The sequence below is a fragment of the Schistocerca gregaria genome, chromosome 3 (genome assembly GCF_023897955.1).
Source record: "Schistocerca gregaria isolate iqSchGreg1 chromosome 3, iqSchGreg1.2, whole genome shotgun sequence".
Taxonomy (NCBI): Eukaryota; Metazoa; Arthropoda; class Insecta; order Orthoptera; family Acrididae; genus Schistocerca; species Schistocerca gregaria.
The window spans coordinates 652592516-652619195 of NC_064922.1; the positions used below are offsets into that span (position 1 = coordinate 652592516).

At 37.1% G+C, this 26680-nt stretch overlaps 1 protein-coding gene across 1 annotated transcript in view; it reads right to left on the reverse strand.

Moving 5' to 3' along the window:
* Positions 1-24349, reverse strand: part of LOC126356108 (myosin regulatory light polypeptide 9-like) — a 96308-nt gene extending 71959 nt beyond the window's left edge. Inside the window, exon 1 of the mRNA XM_050006808.1 lies at positions 24101-24349. Coding sequence (XP_049862765.1) covers positions 24101-24133 — 33 coding nt within the window. The 5' untranslated portion in view covers positions 24134-24349. The remainder of the gene's footprint in view (positions 1-24100) is intronic.
* Positions 24350-26680: the final 2331 nt, after the last annotated feature.

A 26680-nucleotide genomic window follows, 5' to 3' on the forward strand; every position in this document is an offset into this window, starting at 1 on the left:
ATGAACTATTTACTAATTGCAGAAAAGGCTGATATTGTGTTGATGTATGGCTATTGTGATTAAAAGGCCCAACGGGCATGTGTTATGTATGGTGCTCGGTATCCTGGATGACATCATCCAACTGTCCGGACCATTCGCTAAATAGTTACATTATTTAAGGAAACAGGAAGTGTTCAGTCACATATGAAATGTCAACCATGACCTGCAAACAAATGATGATGCCCAAGTAGGTGTTTTAGCTGCTGTCATGGCTAATCTGCACATCAGTAGCAGACAAAATTGCACGAGAATCGGGAATCTCAAAAACGTCGGTGTTGCGAATGCTACATCAACATCAATTGCACCCATACTATATTTCTATGCACCAGCAATTGCATGGTGACAACTTTGAACATCATGTACAGTTCTGCCACTGGGCACAAAAGAAATTACGGGGCGATGACAGATTTTTTGCAAGCATTCTATTTAGTGATGAAGCTTCATTTACCGACAGCAGTAATGTAAACTGGCATAATATGCACTATTGGGCAACAGAAAATCCACGATGGCTGCGACAAGTGGAATGTCAGCGACCTTGGAAGGTTAATGTATAGTGCAGCATTATGGGAGGAAAGATAATTGATCCCCATTTTATCGATGGCAATCTAAATGGTGCAATGTATGCTGATTTCCTACATAATGTTCTGCCGATGTTACTACAAGATGTTTTACTTCATGATGTACTTCCAATATGATGGATGTCCAGCACATAGCTTGCATGTGGTTGAAATGGTATTGAATAGCATATTTCATGACAGGTGGATTGGTCATCCACACACCATACCATGGCCCACATGTTCACCGTATCTGAATCCTCGGATTTCTTTCTGTGGGGAAAAGTTGAAGGATATTTGGTATCGTGATCTACTGACAACGCCTGACAACATGCGTCAGTGCATTGTCAATGCATGTGCAAACATTACAGAAGGCAAACCACTTGCTGTTGAGCAGAATGTTGTTACACCTATTGCCATAAGCATTGAGGTTGATGGACATCATTTTGAGCATTTATTGCATTAATGTGGTATTTACAGGTAATCACACTGTAACAGCATGCATTCTCAGAAATGATAAGTTCCCAAAGGGTACATGTATCACATTGTAACAACCAGGGAAGGAGAGGGAAAGACGAAAGGATGTGTGTTTTAAGGGAGGGGGAAAGGAGTCATTCGAATCCCGGGAGCGGAAAGACTTACCTTAGGGGGGAAAAAAGGACAGGTATACACTTGCACATACACACATATCCATCCGCACATATACAGACACAGGCAGACATATGTAAATGCAAAGAGGTTGGGCAGAGATGTCAGTCGAGGCGGAAGTACAGTGGAAAAGGTGTTGTTGAATGACAGGTGACGTACGAGCAGTGGCAACTTGAAATTAGCGGAGGTTGAAGCCTGGTGGGTAATGGGAAGAGAGAATATATTGAAGGGCAAGTTCCCATCTCCAGAGTTCTGATAGGTTGGTATCAGTGGGAAATATCCAGATAACCCGGACGGTGTAACACTGTGCCAAGATGTGCTGGCTGTGCACCAAGGCATGATTAGCCACAGGGTGATCCTCATTACCAACAAACACTGTCTGCCTGTGTCTGTTCATGCAAATGGACAGTTTGTTGCTGGTCATTCCCTCATAGAAGGCTTCACAGTGTAGGCATGTCAGTTGGTAAATCACGTGGGTGCTTTCACACGTGGCTCTGCCTTAGATCGTGTAGACCTTTCGGGTTACAGGAATGGAGTAGGTGGTGGTGGGAGGGTGCATGGGACAGGTCTTACACCAGGGGCAGTTACAAGGGTAGGAGCCAGAGGGTAGGGAAGGTGGTTTGGGGATTTCATAGGGATGATACAAGAGGTTACGAAGGCACGGCATATGCAAATTAAATCATGTACAATGTCACAATGTGGACACCTTGAAGCAGGAAAACGCAATTTAAATTGCCATGTCACATGCCCTGTAAAGATCCCTTCTGCAGGGAAACTCTCTTCCACTAAAAAAAGCTCTCTTTGCAATAGAAAGCACTTTCACTACATGCAGCCGCACAAGGACTAGATAATAACACAACTAATAACTACAATGCACACACAACATTGCTAACCCCAGTGAAAGAGAATGTAAAGAATTGTAGAAAATGCACTGGCCAAGTCAGGGAATAGTGTCATGTACATCAAAGATGTTACTGTTATTGTTGTACTGTCACTGGGTGCAGGAGCGCAGCACAGTCAGGCAGTGTCTATCGGGTGGTAACAAGAGTTGGTTAGTAGCGAGTGAGCGGTTTGGACGCAAAGGAAGAATTCTGCTGTGAGAGAACACAAGACTTGTTTCATGCAAGTTCCCAGGTATGGTATGGCCTGGATTAATGTGAAGAGGTAATTGGGCACAGTGCAAAGCATTGAGGTGAACCAGTGTTTAAGATGAGTGCTGGGGGCCAAAGTCAATTGTGGTGAAGAGCCTGTGACCGTACATTATCGTGGTATGATGAACCTTGTCACACCGACTGCACTGCTATGAAGTAAGACACGACCAGATAATCATTTAGAATTGTAAAAGCCTTGCCAGTGTTACTTGCAAATCATTCAGTAACAAATACGTTAGCAGCTTATGTGTGTTAATGTGTGTAACACTCAGTAACACTACCTAATGGATCCTCTCCATGTCCATAATTAATTGAGTGTGTCATTAATGAACTGAAAAAAATGATAAGAAGAGTGAAGTTTATCAAATTGATTAATAGTTTAAATGAAAGCGGACAAAAAAGTTAGTTTTTTTGGATTTGCTAATGTAGTGCTGATTGTTGACAAATAATTTAACAAAGCGGTATAGTTAACAATATTTCATGTTCAGACAAATTTATATGAGAAGTAATCTATGTAACAAAGAGTTAGTTTTTTGGACTTGCTAATTAAATGCTGATTATTGACAAATAATTTGACAAAGCAGTATATTTAACAGTACTTCACGTTCAGACAATTTTGTATGAAAAGTCATTTACATAACATTAAGTTGAAGTAGAGAACTCGGTAATCATTTTAAAATTCAGTTATTATTATAGAACAGCCAATTTAAGTACTAAAATTATTCTTTTCAAAAAGTTTACCTTTTGCAAAACAGTTTATTAGCATTTAGCATTACAGTGAGAAATGCAGTTCAGTTGTTACTTAACTGGTTGTGTAAAGATCTCATTTCATGAAGTAGTTGTAAGCTTGTTTTTGTCCATGAGTGGAATTTCTCTGGGTTTATCATTGTGTTTTGATAATGAGCACAAGTCAGTGCCTTTGAAACTATCCATGTCTGCCAACATGTTATAATATTAACTTAATTTAATTTCAAAGTCAAGAGTTTTAATTGATTTTGCTCCCACTAAGTGAGATGGTGACTGTTTGTTTACGTTACTTTTTCAGAGTCAAAACTAATTCATCATTTTGGACCAAAATTTCACTAGCTAGTTTCTGTAGTACGTTGTACATTATTTTATTTCTGCTGATCATTACTGTGCAAAGTAAATAGCACAATAATTATCAAGTTATGACTGCACTGACTTCTTCAGGTAATTCTGTCACTTTGGATTCGATACCTCAACCCAAATTAATATCAAACCATTAGCAACACAGTAATTCTTTAATTAGTCTACCACCTGGTGAGGAAGGAAGGTGACATATGTGGCGCCACGTGACAGGGCTACTTCAATCTTGTGATTGTCCAGTGGCCTGGACCTTACAAATTTGATTTTAAAATTCACATTGGTTGGTGGAATCTTTGGTCAAACAATAGGAAACCAAAAATGTTGAATTCGACAATTCAGGCATGGTGGCAGCCACAAAGGCATGGGCCGAGTTCAGAATTTTTGAATAGTGAGCTAAGCAGCGACAGTGGGTTGGGTATCTCAATAAACATGGAAGACATAAACAGTGTGGCTGTAAAGCAAGAGGCTGATGATCCCTAGCAGGAGAATTTGGGAGAAATGTTCACAGAAGGTGAAATTTATGTACAGAAGATTGAGACAGAAACAACAGTGGAACCAGTACTAAATCAGGCATGTGGTTTGAATTTGGACAATTCAAATAACTTATTACAAATGACAGGTTTGATGGAAACTGATTTAGACTCAATGAACTACAGGTTGAGTTCAACGAAGATTAAATTAAAAACTAATGTTGTTTGAATGAACAATAGCAGCGCGCTTCGTTACAGGATCATTTAGTAATTGCGAAAGCGTTACGGAGATGATAGATAAACTCCAGTGGAAGACTCTGCAGGAGAGACGCTCAGTAGCTCGGTACGGGCTTTTGTTGAAGTTTCGAGAACATACCTTCACCGAAGAGTCAAGCAGTATATTGCTCCCTCCTACGTATATCTCGCGAAGAGACCATGAGGATAAAATCAGAGAGATTAGAGCCCACACAGAAGCATACCGACAATCCTTCTTTCCACGTACAATACGAGACTGGAATAGAAGGGAGAACCGATAGAGGTACTCAGGGTACCCTCCGCCACACACCGTCAGGTGGCTTGCGGAGTACGGATGTAGATGTAGATGTAGATGTAGGATGAGTTTGATGGAGAGTGGATTGAGAACTGATATCGGTTGGTAAAATGTGAAACATCATATTCAATATGCAAAGATTTGGACAATAAAGTAACAGAGAAAGTATGTGAGTTAAGTGACAAGCTTGATGATAAAATGGAGGCTTTAAAGAAATCTATAAGCAGTAAAATAAAAAAGCAAAAAAAGGATTTGTATGATATAATGAGTAACAAGTTAACTGAAGATATTGATTTGATCTGAAGGAATTTAGAGGCTGAAATAAACCAGGAAATTAAAACACTGAGTGATAAGCAGATGAAAATCCGTACTGAACTGGATCAATCTATTAATACTTCGAAAGGACAGGTCGGGAAGTTTCAAAGCGAAACAGAAAAGAAATTAAAAGAAACAGCAGAGATGATTACTACTGACATTCAGGACAAAACTCATTTGTTAGAAGCTTATGTCAATCACAAACTTGTGGAGTTCAAAAACAAGAAAGTAGAAAGTTTGAGATCTGAAACTAATAAAATCAAAGAGCAGGTAAAAAATCTAGAAAGTGTTAAGAATTTGGCTACTACGTTCATATTAGGAGGGGGTTATCCCAGCCATGCTAGCTTCTAAATCGAAAAGTTTGATTTGAAGGGAGAGATTCACCCAGTTATCTTCATGGACACATGCAGAAAGATAATCCCTTCAACATTGTCTGAAGAAGACCGAATCAGAATAGCAAGGACAAAGTTAGTAGGGGACACAAGTAGCTGGATGGTTCAGGCCACTGATGATGGCCAAACTTTGGAGGAATTTTTGAGGAAATTTGAAGAAAAATACTGGTCTATCTTGATAAATAAGATGAAGTTTTGCAGGAATTTATGCAAGCTTCTCCATACTGACCAAGTAGAGAGACAAATATGAAACTCTATTGCAAGGAGCTATTTAAAAAAGTGGAATATATGAAGGATAAGATGTCAGAAAAGAGTATGTTAATGGTACTTCACAGAAAATTACCATGGAGAGTCCGATGCTATCTTATGGACAGAAACAACAAAAAATCTTTTATAAAGAAAGTTGGTGACATTGACACATGGTATCATGACAGTGACAGACGGTACCACAGCAGAAACAATAATAACCAGAACAGAAACAATTTCAATAACAACCAAAACAATAACCAGCACAATGATTATGATGTGAGATGCGCTCACACAGACAGAGGTAGGAGAGAAGGAAGAGCTGGTGGTCATGAAAGAAGTAGTCTTAGCAGCTGAGTTTGTGAATATTTGTGCTCTGAAGATGTGAGTCTGCAACAGTAAAGGGGCAAACTGGTGGGGGTGACGGTATGCATCCCCATCGAAGGAAACAATATAACAGCGGTGGCGGCAACAAAGCAAGTGAACACGGGTGGGCTCATATAAGAAATCAGGTGTTTAGGAAACAATGCAAGGGCAATGAATTTTGTGTACAGGACAAATCAGAAGCAATAGCACCTGAAATTGTTTGATGTTGAAGTGACAGCAGGTATGGCACAGACAAGTGGTACAGTGGTGCCAATAAAAGAGCAGTGTCCAGTCATGGAGGCAAATATTATTGTAGTTAATGAGGTCAGAATATTAGGCAATGATAGGGATTGGCTGAGGCAATTAAGCAAAATGTATGATGGGATAGAGCAGTAGTAAAAAAATAGGAAATTAAGTTTTGGTGGGAACAGGAGTTAGAGTCGGAGGATGATAATAATAGTGAAGTGTGTGTAATGGTGTGAGTGAGTGATCTGAGGGAGATGCTGCAAGAAGCAAATGAAGTTAATAAGAATATAATGAGTACTGTTAATGAGATTAATGAGTACAGTGGAGATGAAGGGGCACGTCAGGTACGGATTAGTAAATCTTTGGTAGATGCCATTCCTGATTCAGCCAAATTTGGCATATTTGATTGAGCAACTGGAGACTGTGGCGTGTAGTCTGATTATGTAGCTTACTACAGCCAAATAAAATTAACGAGTGAAATGGATGGTTGAATTCAAAGCAGATATGACTCGCGAGGGCAATGATAAAAATGAAAGTGAACCTGCTGATCAGTTGAGTAAGGATGAATTAAGGTATGTTTTGTGTCAGAAGGAAGAAGAGAACAGGGGAAGGTGGAAGAAACACCCAGATCAGTCATGTAGATGGAACAACACCTTGTGGAGCAATTTGGAAGTGGAACAAGACCTGTTATGGGAAGGGAAGTGCAATAAATTGAATTGATGTGATCAAATTATGATATCCGTTGGTATATATGGAATGGAAACTCATGCGTTAATTGATAGCAGAAGTCAGATTAATATTTTGTCACAGTCATTTTATGAACAAATTAAAACCTTAACAGGTATACTCGAAATGCCTGTTATGGGATTGAAAGTAGTAGGTGCCCGTAGTAAACCAATTAAGGCTCAAATTTTGATGTGTTTTTATATTAGGGATGTTACATTTGAACATGGTTTTCTAGTGGCATCTCAGTTGAGCACAGAAATAATTATGAGCATGGATTGGATGATAAAGAGTAAAGTAATCACTGATTGTGACTGAAGAATGATGGTATGTATTGTAGGAGAAAACAAATTAGAGTTGAGTTTTGATGATGTTGATCAGGAAGTCAGTGTTCATGACACCAGACTGAATATAATTATGTCACCTATGAACGAAGGGTTGAGTGAAGGGTCTGAGTGTTACCATGTCAGGAAGGTAAATATATCATCTTCGAATGATGAGTTTGCAACAATAGTGGAGAATGTGTCATGCATAGCTTCCAACCAAAGGTGGAGCTGTATGATTCTGATTAATAACAAGGATATATTTTCAGATAAACTTGATCATGTACATGGTATTGAGTATAAATTTGAGATGACACCCCATGAACCATTTTTGGACCAGTTTATCAAGTACCAATAGCAAGGAGGGAAGTGTTACAAAGAGAAATAAACCACATGGAGGAGTGGGGAATCATAGAATGTTCTAAAAGCCACTTAAACAACCCACTTCTTTTGATGAATGAAAAAGATAACAGTGTTAGCATTGTGATAGATGCATGCAATCATAACAAGATTGTGAAGTGTGAGACGGATGGTCTTGAGTGTTTAGACAATGTTTTTCAAAAGTTTCACAATGTGCCGAATACGACAAGTCTCGATCTGACCGCTGGCTATTGGCAATAGCCCTCAATGAAGAAATACGAAAACTGACAGCATCCCTGTTTTCTGGGAAATGCTATCAGTATAAAGTTACTCCTTTTGGTTTGAGCATGTCAGTGTCAGTGCTCATTCACATGGTTGATAGTGTACTGGGGAAAGTACTTGGTGCCAGAATTACAATCTATGTTGACAATTTGTTAATAGCAACATCATAATGGGAAGAACATTGTTAACTATTAACAGTATTTTTCCAAGCACTGAGATGCAGGAGAATGACACCGAAGAAATCTGAATTTGTGAAAAACGAAGCAGAATTTCTGGGACATATCACAACAACTCCAGGAAGACCCATGAAAAGTAGAGGCAACAAGAAACTCTCCACTGCCCACAATCAAAAAACAACTGCAGGGTTTTCTTGAGCTTTGTAATTTTTATCATAAATATGTAGAAGATCAAGTTTTTAATGACCTAGATTTGTGTGGTTTGTTAAAGAAAAACAGTGCATTTATTTGGATAGATAAATGTCAAATAACATTTGATAAACAAAAGGATGAACTTATAAAAGACATAGTATAACATCATCCAGATTTGACAATACCTTTTCATATGGGAACCTACTCATGCAATTATGGTAATGAGGTGCACGTATTTCAAGAAACAGAAAACAGGGAAAGCAACGAGTGTCAGTCCATTGCTTTTGCTAGTAGAACTCTGACAAAACATGAGAGAAATTATACAGTCTCAGAAAAATAATGACAATAAAGGTTTTATTTGATTAAATCTGTTTAATTTGTTATGTAACTTGTAATAAGGATATTAATTGTATTGTAATTAATTTTAGGAGATGTATAGTGTAGACCTATGTAACTGGTGACTTCAGATGAACTCAGACTTGTCAGTTAAGTTGCACTATCAAATACTGTAAAATGGACGCTAATTAATCCACAGGACACTAAATTATTACCTGACAAAAAGTAAAAAATGTTACGAAAGAGGTGTGTATTAAGATGGAATACATGCAGGCACCAACACAGTAATGAAAACTGATGAGAACATGCATGAGGCAGTGCACCAGTAATTCAGCTTTCCAGAAAAAAGAGGATATACAAGAAATGCTTATGAGTAGACAGTACGTATGTGAATAATATTCTGCAAAAAATGTAAATAGTAATTCAAATGTTTCTTATTTGGATACAGATAATGTAAATGCTATAGAAAAATAGCTTTTGGATCACTTTTGAGTAATGAATACTCATGATATTTAGTTTACAAGAGTTATAAATTTTATGTGGACACAGATGTTATAACTGTTGTGAGAAAATTGCTTAATTTTAATTAGTGATTGTTCATTCATGTTGGTTAATTGGTGTCAACTGTTAATAGGTTAATGAACAAATGTTTTCATTTTTTATTGTGTACTTTACAGCAAGTTATTGGACTCAAAAATTTCCTATCTGATTGAATGTTTTTGTGTACATAATTATTTTTGCAAAGAAGTATTTTCTGATGAGCTATATAGTACAGTCTTCAGATTAGCAATAAATAGCATATTTTGGACAGTTATAAATAATTAATTAAATTTTAATTCCAGGGTACTAGAAGTTTGTTGGTGTAGGGACTGCTTGTTACATTCTGAATGTTTCTGTGAGTGAATATTTGCCAATATAGATCAATGAAAGGTGGGGCACATGTAATATTTCAACAAAATTCCCACATATAATTTTTTCCTACTTTGTTAACTATGGACAATTAAATAAAGTGTATAAATTTGTTGTATATGTTATTGTGACGTATATATGTTTCAATAATTTCCTGTATGCAAAGTAACAAATGAAAGAGAATATAAAGAATTGTAGTAGACGCACTGGCCAAGTCAGAGAATATTGTTATGTAAACCAAAGAGGTCATTGTTACTGACATACTGTCAATGGGCACAGGAGCATGGCACAGTCGCGCAGTGTCTGTCAGGTGGTAACAAGAGTCAGTTAGTAGTGAGTGAGTGGGTTGGACACAAAGGAGGAATTCTGCTGCAAGAGGAAGCAAGACTTGTTTTACTGCAAAGATCACAAGTACTGTATGGCCAGGTACAATGTGGAGAAGTAATTGAGCACAGCATAGAGCATCATAGTTAACCAGTGTTTAAGATGAGTGCTGGGGGCCCAAAGTCAATTGTGGTGAAGAGCCTGCGGCCATACATTATCGTGTTATGATGGACCTTGTTGCACCAACTGCACTGCTATGAAGTAAGACCAAACCAGTTCATCATTTAGAATTGTAAAAGCCTTGCCAGTGTCACTTGCAAATCATTCAGTAACAAATACTTTAGCACCTTATGTGTGTTAATGTGTGTAATCATCACTAACACTGTCTGACGGATCCTCTCCGTATCCATAATTAATTGAGTGCGTCATTAATGAACTGTAAGTAAATGATAAGAAGAGTGAAGTTTATCAAATTGATTAACAGTTTAAGTGAAAGTGAAGAAAAAGTTAGTTCTTTTGGACTTGCTAATATAGTGCTGATTACTAACAAACAATTTAACAAAGAGTAAGTTAACAATATTTTATGTTCAAACAATTTTGTGTGAGAAGTAATTCATGTACCAAAAATTTTGTTTTTTGGACTTGCTAATTAAGTGCTGATTACTGACAAGTAATTTGACAAAGTAATATATTTATGAATACTTCATGTTCAGGCAATTTTATATGTGAAGTAATTTACATGACACTAAGTCAAAGCAGCAGACTCTGTAATCATTTTAAAATCCAGTTATTACTGTTGACAATTTAATTTAAATACTAAAATTATACTTTTTGAAAATTTTACCTTTTGCAAAACAGCTTAATAGGAATTAGCACTACAGTGAGAAATGCACTTCAGTTATTATATAACTGGTAGTGTAAAGATCTATCAATTAATTTCATGGAGTAGTTGCAAGTTTGTTTTTGTCCACGAGTGAAATTTTTCTAGGTTATCATTGTGTTTTGATAATGAATGTGAGCTAGTGCCTTTGCGACTGCCCACGCCTGCCAACATTCTACAATAGTAACATAATTTAATTTCAAAGTCAAGAGTTTTAATTGATTTTGCTCACACTAAGTGAGCTGGCAACTGTTTGTTTATATTAATTTTCCAAACATAGTCAAAATCAATTCATCATTTTGGATCAAAATTTCACCAGCTAGTTTCTGTATTATATTGTATATTTTTTATTTCACCAATTGTTATTCGTGAAGTAAATAGTAAAATATTGATCAAGTTATGACAACACTGACTTCTTCCAGATAATACTGTCACTTTGTATTCGATGCCCCATCCAAAATTAATATCAAACCATTAGCAACACAATAATTCTTTAATTAGTCACCACCTGGAGAGGAAGGTGGGTGTCATAAACTGTAGTCCCATGTCTCATCACCAGTTATGATTCTCTTAAGGAACACCTAATTCTCATTTATGCAATCGAAAAGCTCTCACAGACTGCAAGGTGAAGGTCTTTCTGGTCTGAGCTCATGAGTTGTGGGATGAACTTGGTGGCAACATGCCGCATTCCAAGATGCTGTGTCACGATTTCATGACCTGATCCAACTGAAATGTTACATTCTTCTGCAATCTCTCAGACAGTCAGTCTTCAATTTTCATGCACAATTTCATTAATGTTGCTGACATGAGCATCCTTGTTAGATGTTGAAGGGCACGCTGAACGAAGGTCATCTTTAACTCCCATCCAGACATTTTTAAACATTATGAACCATTCATAACACTGAATATGGCCTAAGTACTCTTCATCATAGGCTTCCTGCATCATTGTGTCTTTTGTGTCTCTGTAAAGGTTTTCTTGAGTTTCACACAAGATTTAATGCAGAGACATTGCTCTTCTACTCTGCCGTCTCGAAATTCATGTTCTACTCAATACAGCACTGAACAATAACTAGAAGATGTAACCAATGAAGCTTCCGGCAGTTACACATTAAACACAGGCATTTGCAGGGATGCCAATAACATTTTGCTCCCAACACCCCTTTGGCACAAAATTGTAAATGTTCCACAAGTTTTTGAACAGACCTCATATTACAGTTGTGTTTACCTGGAAAAACTTTTCTTTCATGAGATGAATTTTTCAACAGAGAAGTATAGACTAGGTATGCACATATTTTTGTTGTGTGTTTTTTTAGGTTTTGTATAATGTGTTAATCCTTGCATGATCTCATTAATCTCTTTCCCACTGTTTTGTTGTAATTTTATGTTTTGTTAATTCCTTGCAACCCTTTTTATAGAATAACTATGTTCTAAGTAATCTAAATTTGTATATTCTTTATCTTGTTCATCCTAGTGTCTCACATATATGAAAGGAACTACAGAATATGTATAATGTAGATAAAATAAATAAACAAATAAGAATGCTAAGTGTAAAATTTTGAGAGCTTACTAGAAAAACAAAAGTATTAAAAACAATTTTCAAACTTTACATGTGCATCTACATCTGCTGTGTAGTGCTTGATGGTGGGTACCCTGTACCACTACTAGTCATTTCCTTTCCTGTTCCACTCGCAAATACAGTGATGGAAAAATTACTGTCTGTGCATCTCTATATGAGCCCTAACTTCTCATACCTTGTCTTTGCGGTTCTTAAGTGCAATAAGTGTTGGAGGCAGTAGAATCATTCTGCAGTCAGCTTCAAATGCTGGTTCTTTAAATTTTCTCAATAATGTTCCCTGAGAAGATTGTCACCTTGCCTCTAGGGATTTGTATTTGAGTTCCTGAAGCATGTCCATAACACTTGCATATTGTTCGAAACTTCCAGTAACAAATCCAGCAGCCCACCTCTGCATTGCTCTGATGTCTTCCTTTAATGCGACTTGGTACAGATTCCAAACATCAAAGCAATACTCAAGAATAAGTCACACTAGCAACCTATATGCAGTCTCCTTTATAGATGAACCCCATCTCCTAGAACTCTCCCAATAAAATGAAGTCACCATTTGCCTTCCCTACCACAATATTTGCATGTTCATTCTTTTCATATCGTTTTGCAGTATTATGCCCAGATACGTAAATGATTTGACTGCATCAAGCATGACACTACTAATGCTGTATCCGAACACTATGGATTCATTCTTCTTACTCATCTACACTAACTTACACTTTTCTACATTTGAAGCTAACTGCCATTTATCACACCAATTAGAAATCTTGTCTAAGCCACCTTGTTTATTCCTACAATCACTCAACTTAGACACCTTTCCACACACCACACTGTCATCAGCAAAAAACCACAGATTGCTGCCCACCTTGTCCACCAAATCATTTATGTTTATAGAGCGTTGTAGCAGTCCTATCACAATTCCCTGGGCCACTCCTGATGATACCCTTAGCTCTGATGAACACTCACCATTGAGGATAACATACTGAGTACTTAAGAAGTCTTGAAGCCACTCACATATCTGTGAACCTATTCCATATGCTTGTTACTTCTTTAACAGCCTGCAATCTGGCACTGCGTCAAACACTTTCTTGAAAATATGGAGTCTGCCTGTTGCCCTTCATCCATAGTTCACACTATACCCTGTGAGGAAAGGGCAAGCTGAGTTTCATATGAGTGTTGCTTTCTAAATGTCTCATTCATGGACAAGAGATTCCTGGCCTCAAGAAAATTTATTATATTAGAACTGAGAATGTGTTGCACTTGTTAAATACAGTTGCCTGGGATTTTGTGCTGGGTGAGAGATTCATGATAAATGCAATTTAGGTAAGGGACCAATGCTGTAGCGTACTTTTTGAAAAACTCAATTGGGAGTCCATCTGGACTGGATGTCTTATTTGTTGTGATTCTCCTTCAGTTGTTTTCTATGGCACGGATGCTTATTACTATGTTGCCCATATGGTAGTCTGTTCAGCAGTGAAGCAATGTGTGTTTGTATGATTCTTCGGTGTAAATGATTTCTTAAACGAGAAATTTAAAGTTTGGCCTTAATTTTGCTATCTTCAGCTACCACATCAGACTGGTCAACAAGTGACTGGATGGAAGCCTTAGACCTACTTAGCAATTTTACATAGCACTAGAATTTTCTTAGGTTCTCTGCCAGATGTTGTTTGTTGTTGTTATGGTCTTCAGTCCTGAGACTAGTTTGATACAGCTCTCCATGCTACCCTGTCCTGTGCAAGTTTCTTCATCTCCCAGTACCTACTGCAACCTACACCCTTCTGAATCTGCTTAGTGTATTCATCTCTTGGTCTCCCTCTACAATTTTTACCCTCCATGCTGCCCTCCAATACTAAATTGGTGATCCCTTGATGCCTCAGAACATGTCCTACCAACCGGTCCCTTCTTCTCGTCAAGTTGTGGCACAAACTCCTCTTCTCCCCAATTCTATTCAATACCTCCTCATTAGTTATGTGATCTACTCATCTAATCTTCAGCATTCTTCTGTAGCACCACATTTCAAAAGCTTCTATTCTCTTCTTGTCCAAACTATTTATCGTCCATGTTTCACTTCCATACATGGCTACACTCCATACAAATACTTTCAGAAATGACTTCCTGACACTTAAATCTATACTCGATGTTAACAAATTTCTCTTCTTCAGAAACGCTTTCCTTGCCATTGCCAGTCTACATTTCATATCCTCTCTACTTCGACCATCATCAGTTATTTTGCTCCCCAAATAGCAAAACTCCTTTAATACTTTAAGTGTCTCATTTCCTAATCTAATTCCGTCAGCATCACACAACTTAAATCTACTACATTCCATTATCCTCGTTTTGCTTTTGTTGATGTTCATCTTATATCCTCATTTCAAGACAACGTCCATTCTGTTCAACTGCTCTTCCAAGTCCTTTGCTGTCTCTGACAGAATACCAATGTCATCGGCAAACCTCAAAGTTTTTATTTCTTCTCTAAGGATTTTAATACCTACTCCAAATTTTTCTTTTGTTTCCCTTACTGCTTGATCAATATACAGACTGAATAACACTGGGGAGAGGCTACAACCCTGTCTCACTCCCTTCCCAACCACTGCTCCCCTTTCATGTCCCTCGACTGTTTATTAACTGCCATCTGGTTTCTGTACAAATTGTAAATAGCCTTTCGCTCCCTGTATTTTACCCCTGCCACCTTTAGAATTTGGAGAGAGTATTCCAGTCAACATGCCAAAAACTTTCTCTAAGTCTACAAATGCTAGACACGTAGGTTTGCCTTTCCTTAATCTATTTTCTAAGATAAGTCGTAGGGTCAGTATTGCCTCACGTGTTCTAATATTTCTACAGAATCCAAACTGATCTTCGCCGATGTCGGCTTCTACCAGTTTTTCCATTCGTGTTAGTATTTTGCAGCTGTGACTTATTAAACTGATAGTTCGGTAATTTTCACATCTGTCAACACCTGCTTTCTTTAGGATTGGAATTATTATATTCTTCTTGAAGTCTGAGGGTACTTCGCTGTTTCATACATCTTGCTCACCATATGGTAGAGTTTTGTCAGGACTGACTCTGCCAAGGCCGTCAGTAATTCTAATGGAATGTTGTCTACTCCCGCGGCCTTGTTTCGACTCAGGTCTTTCAGTGCTCTGTCAAACTCTTCACGCAGTAATCTCCCATTTCATCTTCCTCTACTTTCTCTTCCACTTCTATAATATTGTCCTCAAGTACATCGCCCTTGTATAGACCCTCTATATACTCCTTCCATCTTTCTGCTTTCCTTTCTTCGGTTAGAACTGGGTTTCCATCTGAGCTCTTGATATTCATACAAGTGGTTCTCTTTTCTCCAAAGGTCTTTTTAATTTTCCTGTATGCAGTATCTATCTTACCCCTAGTGAGATAAGTCTCTACATCCTTACATTTGTCCTCTAGCCATCCTTGCTTAGCCATTTTGCACTTCCTGTAGATCTCATTTTTGAGATGTTTGTATTCCTTTTTTCCGACTTCATTTACTGCATTTTTATATTTTTTCCTTTCATCAATTAAATTCAATGTATCTTCTGTTACCCAAGGATTTCTAGCAGCCCTCGTCTTTTTACCTACTTGATCCTCTGCTGCCTTCACTACTTCATCCCTCAGAGCTACCCATTCTTCTTCTAATGTACTTCTTTCCTCCACTGCTGTCAATTGTTCCCTTATGCTCTCTCTGAAACTCTGTGCAACCCCTGGTTTAGTCAGTTTATCCATGTTGCATCTCCTTAAATTCCCACGTTTTTGCAGTTTCTTCAATTTTAATCTGCAGTTCATAACCAATAGATTGTGGTCAGAGTCCACATCTGCCCCTGGAAATGTCTTACAATTTAAAACCTGGTTCCTAAATCTCTGTCTTACCATTATATAATCTATCTGATAGCTTTTAGTATCTCCAGGATTCTTCCATGTATAAACCTTCTTTTATGATTCTTGAACCAAGTGTTAGCTATGATTAAGTTATGCTCTGTGCAAAATTCTACCAGATGGCTTCCTCTTTCATTTCTTAGCCCCAATCCATATTCACCTACTATGTGTCCTTCTCACCCTTTTCCTATACACGAATTCCAGTCACCCATGACTATTAAATTTTCGTCTCCCTTCACTATCTGAATAATTTCTTTTATCTCATCATACATTTCATCAATTTCTTCATCATCTGCTGAGCTAGTTGGCATATAAACTTGTACTGCTGCAGTAGTCGTGGGCTTCGTATCTATCTTGGCCACAATAATGTGTTCACTATGCTGTTTGTAGTAGCTTACTCGCATGCCTATTTTTTTTTATTCATTATTAAACCTACTCCTGCATTACCTCTATTTGATTTTGTATTTATAACCCTGTATTCACCTGACCAAAAGTCTTGTTCCTCCTGCCACTGAACTTCACTAATTCCCACTATATCTAACTTTAACCTATCCATTTCCCTTTTTAAATTTTATAGCCTACCTGCACGATTAAGGGATCTGACATTCCACGTTCCAATCCGTGGAACGCCAGTTTTCTTTCTCCTGATAACAATGTCCTCTTGAGTAGTCCCCGCCTGGAAATCTGAATGGAGGACTATTTTACCTCTGGAATATTTTATCCAAGAGGATACCATCATCATTTAACCATACAGTAATGCTGTATGCCCTCAGGAAAAATTATGGCTGTAGTTTCCTTTGCTTTCAGCCATTCACAGTACCAGCACAGCAAGGCCGTTTTGGTTTTTGTTACAAGGCCAGATCAGTCAGTCATCCAGACTGTTGCCCCTGCAACTACTGAAAAAGCTGCTACCCCTCTTCAGGAACCACACGGTTGTCTGGCCTCTCAACAGATACCCCTCCGTTGTGGTTGCACCTACGGTATGGCCATCTGTATCGCTGAGGCACGCAAGTCTCATCACCAACGGCAAGGTCCATGGTTCATGGGGGGGCTCTGCCAGATGTTTTACTAAATTATAATGGTAGTAGTTGTTGTATAATTTGCACATAGATCTTTTCACAGGTGCATGAATCTCTACTAACACTTGGTTTCATCATTTGTGTGTTCTCCTTTGAACCAAGAGTGCAACAACCTCTGCTTTCTCAGCATTTTCTGAACCTTATTATTAAACTGTAGTGGGTCTTTTCCAGCCATAATCCACTTACTAGGCACATAATTCCCCAGAGCAGATTTACAATCTGCTTAAGCTTTGCCCATAATTCCTCTGTGTCCATTTCACTGGAAATAAATGATCTCAATCGACTGCCTACGTGAGATGCAAACAAATGCTTATCTGTTCCTTCTAGCAGAGACATTCAACTAGCCTTCTTCATTGATTCATTAACTTTCAAAGTCATTGTTGCTATAATGACGTCATAATTCCTAGTTCCCATTTCTATGCTGACATTGTCGATAAGGTCCACCCTCTTTGTAGTTACAAAGTCTAAGGTATTTCCACTGCATGTGGGCTGTTGAAATAGCTGCTCAAGACAGTTTTCAGCAAACATATTCAGAAGTATTTTGCAGGATTGTCTGTCTATACCTCCTTCAATGAATCCATAGACATCCCTATCTGTGCTGGGTACATTAAAGTCGCCTCTGACTAGTATTGCACAATCTAGGTATTGACACACTAATGGCCACAGACTTTCTTTGAATGCCTCCAGAACTATCACAGCAGAATAGAGTGGCCAACAAAAACATCGAACAATTAAGTTGGTTTCACCAAGACCTTTTATAAGTGACCAGATAACTTCACTGTCACACTCAGTTTCAACCTCACTCGCAACAATATTTTTGTCAACTACGATGAACACTCCCCCTCCTATGGCCTCTAATCTGTCTTTCTGATACATGTTCCATGACTTGCTGAATGTCTCTGAACTTTCCACTTTGGGTTTAATTCAGCTCTCAGTCCTGAGAATAATTTGAGCCTGAGAACTTTCCTGGAGGCCAATAAATTCGGGAACTTTGTTATGAATATTTCAGCAACTTACTGATAAAATTTCCCAAAGTGGCTTTACTATGAATGCAGTCTGACTTTCCTTGCTGTGTATTGACTGGTAAGTGTTTATTAGAGTACCTCAAACTACCGCCTACTCTAAAAACCCCTCATGTCCTTTCCACAATTATTCTGCTCCCCAAGTAGCTGCTTCCTTTGTGTAGTGCAACCCTGAGGAGTCCCACATACTCCAGCTTTAAGACCTTAAGAAAAACATTCAGCTCTTTTCTGATATCATAACCTACCACTTAAAAAGTAGCATTTTTTTTATTGAAAACTGTTACCATAAGGAGTATTCTAGAAGTATGTCTTCATCACAAGTGGAACATGAGTTTTTCTGCCAGAATAAGAGAGACTAATACACAAATATGTAAGCTGAATAATTTTACAATGATATACTTCAAATAATATTCCAAAATATCATGCCAAGTAACAAGAAAAATGAGAAAAATGTAAGATGATGAAAATATGCTGCAACACAAGAAATAAAGCAAAAACAGCGTGGAACATTAAAAAGAAACTGGTAGAAGCAGAACATTATGTAAAAATATTATACTATCACATCACAAGAAAATTACCAAAAAGTACCAAACCTGTTAGAGGTAGCAAATCAAGTAACAATTTGTATAGTTACAGAAAATATGGTGAAATAAAACAAACAGTTGTACTCAACCTAACAAATATATAATAAGGAAATGTTATAGTATAGTGTACATCAGCACTGACACATGAGACAAAGTAACAAAAGCAATAATTTGACTCAAATATTATAGAAGACTCTGTAGGTATTTGCGGTGTCGTATAAACAATCTTAAAGAATAATAATTGTAACTTAATTGAACCACTGACTCAGTTAAGAGACTGTTCACTCCAAGCAGGTACTTTTTCCTGAGATTTTGAAAACCTGAGGCATAATGTAAATAACTATAGGCCCTTTACAAATTTACCTTGTTATAAGATATCAAAAATAATATCCTTTGTAAAGAACAACACCAATTCAGAAATAAGAGATCAAGAATTAGCACTGTTTATTAAGTGTATACTGTGCCTGACAGACAGTAAATGGGAACATACACTGAGCTATCAAAAACCTTTGAAACAGTTGAGCATAAATTTTTGCAACAAGAGCTTGAACAGTATGAAGATCAAGGCCTGCACAGTAGTTGGATCAATTCCTGAGTTATCATAAACAAGCAGAAAACATCAGGCACATTGATAAAAGCCTTAAAACTGTCACATAATGCTTATCAGGTTATCATTTAATTAAATATGGTATGCCTCAAGGATCAGTATGGAGATCTCTCCTGTTCCTTCTATATATTAATGATCTAAGTTTAAATGGGCATTGCAATAAAACTTATCATGTTTGCTGATGGTACCATAATTCTAGCAAATGCAGAAAGTAGAAAACAACTACAGCAATCAATAAACATTCTCACAAAACAGCTTAGCAATTAGACATACGAGGTGCAACAAAAAAATTATGAGACTGATGTGAAAAAATGTTGCTTACTGTTTTAGTCAAGTTTAGTGTTGTCTCCTTCAAAGTAGTTCCCTTCTGATTGCACACACTTTATCCAGTGCTTCTGCCATTGATGATAAAATTTCTGGATCTCATCTTCTGTAATATCCTCCGAGACCCTCATCACAGCTTTTTAGACATCTTGTGTTGTTTGAAAATGGTGTCCCTTGACCACCATTTTGACTCTTGGAAACAGAAAAAAGTCGCAAGGAGCGATATCTGGTGAATAAGGTGGCTGTGGTAGTACTGAAATTTGTTTTGAGGTTTAAAAATTCTGCACTGACAGAGCAGTATGGGATGGCGCATTATTGTGATGCAGAATCCAATCATCAGCAATGCTGGCTTGGACACGAAGAACTCTTCTACGAAGTCTTTCTAAAATTTCTTTGTAGTAATAGTGGTTAACTGTTTGTCCAGGAGGCACCTACTCTTTATGAACAATTCCCTTGGAATCAAAAAAGCACATAAGAGTGCATTTCACTTCTGACTTTGACCTGTGAGCTGTTTTGGTCTGGGTGATCCCTTTTAGCACCATTGCGAACTTTGGCATTTTGACTCTGGATCGTACTGAAAAAACAAACTTTCATCACCAATGATAACACTGCTCAACAATTCTGGATTGATTTCCATTTGCTCTAGCAGATTGGCTGCCACATTTTTCCCTGTTTCTTGCTGTTGTGGTGTGAGATTTTTGGGGACCATTTTCTGCACAAATCTTTCTCATACCGAGATCTTCAGTTATTATTATTTATCAATTGATGTTCAGTTCTTCTGCAATCATTTTCATGGATAATCTTTGATCAGATCATATGAGATCACGCACCCTGGCCAAGTTGACATCTGTTCGCGAGGTTGATGGTCGTCCACAGCGTTCTTCATCTTCAATATTCATTCTGCCATAACTAAAAATTTTATGCCAATGAAAAACTTGAGCTCTTGACATAACCTCCTCTCCAAAAGCCTTCTGGAGCTTACCGTAAGTTATCATCTCATTTTCAACCAATTTAACACAAAAAGAAATGGCATACCATTGCGCAATATTATGCAGTTCCATTTCCATGACGAGAGACACAAACATGTGTTAACTTATTACAGCACAACTTATGACTGAGCAGTTGCGTCAATGTGCCGCTTGGACTAGAAGCAGTTTATAGATCAAGGTCAAAGATTTTGCGCCTATGCAAGTCTAGAGTTGCCACATCTTGCAAAGAAAATCAGTCTCAGTACTTTATTGTCACACCTCGTAGACAAATTAACTAGTGGTGCACAGTAAAAAACTGTCTCACAAAAATTCCACATTGCTCAAAATGATGATCCACATTTCACATACTTTCTGTCTATGAGGAACTAGTTGGTAACAGTTAAGATGCTAATTTCATTTAGGCTTAAACTTGCAAAGTGTTTTAAAATTGAGTAATGTAATCTAATGTGAATACATAGATATAAAGACCTTTACTATATGTCTGGACAACTTTGTTGTGGAGAAGCAGCGATTGCTATAATTTAACTCAGAATAAAGAAAAGAGTCTTAATCACAATTTTTTATTTATTTAGTGCCGACAGGATTCAACTCATTGCAGGGGCCATCTTCAGAGCAAACATATGATCGACTGCTGGTGGCATCACATCTACTGAGGTGTGGCAGGAGACTGCTTGTCAGTCTGGGATCCACACCAGAAAGGATTGATTTCAAAGATGAGCAGCATGTTTCATTACAGGTTTCTTTTGTAAGTGCAAAAACCTCAAGGAGATGCTAAGTCAACTCCAGTGGCAGATGCTGCAAGAGCAGCAATTTGCATCACAGTGTGGTCTACTGTTAAAATTCTGAGTGTCAACCAATATAATGCTTCCTCCTCCATATGTCTTGCAAAAAGACCATGAGGATAAAAGTAATGAGGTTTGAACTGACACTGAGGCTTACCAACAATCATTCTTCAAATGAAGTGTACATGACTCAGACAGAAAAGGGGGAAGTGACAGCAGTACACAAAGTACCCTCCACTGCAAACCATAAGGCAGATTGTGGAGAATATATGTAAGTGTAGAAGTAAAAGCTGCCACATTGAAAGTCTGAGGTAGTGGGAAAGTTAAAAAGTGCTTATCATACCTATTTTCATTGTCATCTGAAATATGGTATGACATTTAGGGCAATCTCAAATGCAGGACTTTCAAATTGCAATAGAAAAGAGCTTTAGAATCTTGAGAGGATACAAACAATGAATCTCATGTAAAGCACTCTTTAAAATCTCAGGTTTTTCTCCTCTACTATTCATCTATATTATGGAAACTCTTAATTTCTTTAAAAGGAATGTAATAAACGAGAGCAACAGACCTCAAGGAAGTATAACATCCATGATCACATTGCTATACATGCCTAATCTAGCATAGTAATACTGCCTAGCAACGGAAAGGAACTATTGAATGTGGGAGTGAGAATGTGTGCAAAAGAGCTAAGTAATTAATTCCCAAGTAATAGAGGCTCTTTGAACCATGAAAACAGTTGAGCTAAAAACTGCAGTGGAGCTATGTACACTAGGAAGTGATTTAGTATTATGTGCATACCACACATTAATTCAATACCAAAAACATCAGGTGTCCTCATGCAATGAAAACCACTGAACAATGAACCACAATTATATAAGGAAATATTCACAAAATGAAGGAGGTATCATACTATTGATACACTATGAACAAGAAAATGTATTTTCTGAGTACTTGTGTGAAATGAAAGAAATGCTGATACAAGACACAAGGCAGTGGCACAGAGTGAGAGGCAAGAAATGAAAGACGAATTTAGGCAAACATTTTTCATTGTTGTATTAGCATTTGGCATTAATGGTATAAATCAAAGAAACACTAAGTCAGTTAGTGATTCTGGTATCTATAAGAATTCATGACACATACTGAATGAAGAATTCACTCTTATAAGTGACTGAGACACTTACAGAAATAACAGAATTAAATGTTTCAAAAGATACCAGTCTCACACTACGTTTCACTAAAACAGTGAAGTTAAACAAATAAAACAGCAGAATGAAGCTAGTAGATGTTGGATAGAATAATATACTACTTCAGGTTTTTCAGACAAGACATATGAATTGAAAAGAACAATTGGTAGAAAACTTTCAGTAAATAAGACCACATAGATTCATCTTTATTTTTGACAACAGGTTTCAATAGATATAACTGTCTGGAGATGACAGTTATATCTGTCAAAAGATCTTGGCTGTCAAAAACTTTTTACTATGTAAAGCAGATCGCTCCTTCTAATTTCTCAAGAGCAGAAAATTCAGACAAAGAGAACAACTTAAGATGTGATAATCAAACAAGGAAGAGAGAGACTTAAGACAAATGTTACACTCAGAATTAGCTGGTAACATACAGATTAACAATCTCATCTGAGTAAGTATTTATTTGAATCAAAACTGCACTGAAAAATTTTTCGTGGTGATCCAAAAAGAAGAAAGAATTTGAGAGCTATAAGTGGAGACAATTTGGTAAGGACATATACTTCTCAGGAATACAAATGAATGAATAAACATTGCATGAAAGTCAGAAAACAGCAAAACCGTAAAATCTGCAAGAACGGTGATGGAGAATATGATAACAATCAGCTCGTACAAAATAGGCATATCGTAACCAATTTAAAAAGTAGAAGCCATGATTTTTATCGGGTATCTGAGAAAGTGATGAGGCTAGCATTTAGTGCATTCAATGAACAGTTTTTAAATTGTTATCAATCAACAACCAGCATAAAACTTCAATAGGTACAATTTTAGATTGTTTCGCTAGTTTTAGTCAGTCAGTAAAATTCAAAAAGTTGAATTAAATATAAGAAGTAATTACCATTCTTGGTTCAGCTGTCATTATCCAGTTTAATTGAAAGTCTCAGAGTCTTTTATTCCTACTAGTTCTCTGAGTTTCATTTTCTCATTATATCACTCTCTTTTATATCTTACATAAAATGTATGGCTAAAACAATAAGTCTTTTAATAGTGAAAAGTGAATTTGTATTCTGAAATAGCCAAATGGCATGTGAGATGAAAAAATTTGTTGAATTCATGACATTTATTTGCAATACTAAAAATTCATAAGTGGAACAGGAAGAAATGATGCAATGCATGTCAAAATAACGCACCTTATGATGATGATGGCACACAATATTACACCCATCTATCTCAGTTTGTAATTTAAAGCACTGAAACTTGAAAAGATATGGTATAATCCTATCAATGGTAACTCACTGTAGCCTTCATATCTACTGTAAGGATTTATCAGATATCTTAATAATATTTTACAGAAAATAGTCAGTGAGAAACACAATTTTTGAAAAAATTATTACCTATTTCTTGTGAACTGTGATGACACCAAGTGTAGCTTAATGTAGGATAAATCTGGAATCTCACATTTATGCTGAACCAGAAATTATTACTCACTTTTTCCTTGGGCTTCTCTGCTGTGTCAGCCATGGCTCAAATTCAGATGAATGAATAAAGCAGAAACTGATCTGTTTCTTCTTATACTATGAATCTGTATTTGGCGGTTTCTGCACTTTTCACTGCACTAAAAAACTCAAGGGCTGGAACACCCTGGGTGTCACTTTCCACAGCTTGCAGTCAAATCAGAGGTTTTTGGAGGAAACAGCAGTTTTGATGTTACCCCCTCCAACTAAGTTTGTGAATCACTCTCCACGTAACTTCCCCTCTTTTCTGCTCTTGCCTTCCAGCTCCTCCCCCATCCAGACTCCGATCCCCTCCTTTGACGGTTTGCTAATTTCATGCACCTATTCCCAGACTTGTAGAATATTTTAACCTGATACATCTCATTTGCTGAAAATTTTTGAAGTATTTTCTTTGATGATGTAAAACTGGAAAATATAATTATTACTAATGTAAGTGATGATAATTATTATCCCAGAATCCATTTTTAATATAGGTAATGTCATGTTTACTTGTGAATGTTCTAAAACTATTCCAAAACTGAAGTTCAAAACAAAATTACAAAATAACAATTATAGCTTCTTCCCGATCACTTCCAATTTTTTTGTTATAGTTATTCATGTTTTGTATCAATAATACATTTATCACTGATATAAGGATCTACTATATCTCATTTCCCAAATGAAATAGGTCATTTGAAGAGAGTTGTGGATTGCTTTTGTAATTTACAAGCCCAGCCAATGAACTGTGAATAATTTTCCTCTAGAAAAAACATAATACAAAGTGTTTTGCTAATTTCATATATGGTTATTTTATATCACAGGTGACAAAATTTATAATGCTTCCAGAAATTGGGAAGCTGAGTTTAATGTTACTTGTCAACTTGAAACAGTGTATCATCTTACTACGTTTATGTAAGGATAACTGAATAAAGGAACTCACTTGGATAGCTGAGCATGTTAAAGTGCCCACTTCCAGGGCATGGGAAGATGTGCTGGGCCTGGATTGAGTCTGCATCTTGGATTAAGAATGGATCCAGTATGCTTCTCAGGCAAATGTATTTTTAGTTAGTTTACCACATCAGCCTACTTGAATAAGGGCTGTTTCCCAAATCCTGGCTCAGATACACAATATCCAAATAATTTTAAAAATGTCACATTTGATACAAACACTAGATGCAAACAGGAGGGATATACAAAGTTCTTCCTGGGGGCAGGTGGTGATAACTTTAGACCACCTTTGGGAATGGCAACCACATAATAATAATAATAATAATAGCCTACAGTACAGACATGTATGGTGGGTGCTCTGCATAACTGGAGAACTACCATACCAGTCCCAGCCCAGAACCGGCTGGATAAAGGCACAGGAAGAGAGAGAGAGAGTGTTGAATTAAGGATAGACATGCAATGTTTTGACAACTGTTTAATGGAATTACAAGAATATATATTACTCAGTTCATGGGCTAGTGGATATTATCACTGATTCTAGATAGTGGGATCCCAGGTTTTATTACAGGCTGAGTCAAAGGTTTCATTTGACTTGGAACTCAGTGTCTGTGTTGTACCAATCATTTCACCCCATCTTCATCACAATGCTGAAGTCGCTTCGAATAGAAAGACTTGCACCAGGCAGGGTGTCCTGTACAATAATGTCCTATGATCATTTCATTTCAGAAGAATATATGGTTCTGAATGACATACATTTCACTGTTGTGTTGTTACATCATACTTTTTTTGCTGGAGTGATGAAACTGTGCAAGACAATTGCTGTATTACAGTATGAGCTGTGAAACTATAACTGGTATCTGCAGTGAAAATAAGAATAATGAAAATAGGATGTTTTAGGCACTGGTCCATTATTGCAGTACCCCTTTGACACTCTAAAAGATGTTTATATATCTCTGAAAGTAAATTCTGCACACTAGTTAAATTGCAAGTTGATAGAACTTTCTTTTTTAAGAAGGTGATTGTTAGTTGCACTTACAGTGGATGCAAGTTCTTGAACACATGCTCTACATAATGAACACGAATATTCAACAAGAAAATGGAATGCTGCCTTGTAATTTTTGATTGTTAAGGTTTGCAGTGAGCAGACTCAAGGCAGGTCTTATAACAATACTTTTAGGAAATTAAACAGTGATTCACAATCCTTCCATAGTAATTTCTCAGATTGTCTTAATGAAGCACACACATAACATTATAACAAAAATGATGATATATTTTCATTGGAATAGGTATTACACCTGTGGAAGTCATTTTTTATTAGTCATTGAAATGACAATTACAAGTTTTTCAAAATGATGTGCCCTTATTTTCTTGGCAATATATTCCTTTAGGTACCAAAGATTTTCCAATAACTGGCCCTCACAACCTATTCGTGTTTTTGGAGCTCAGATTCAGCAATGTTTATTAGACACTGTGATCATAGCATAAAAACAAAACACACACACACGATGCTTGACAAAAGCTAGATAAAATTTCACTTAGGCCTATGTTCCATTGACATAGCTGTGTACAGAGTTGCTAGTGCACTATCCCATCCAAAGTGCACACACATTGGCACAAACATAAGTGT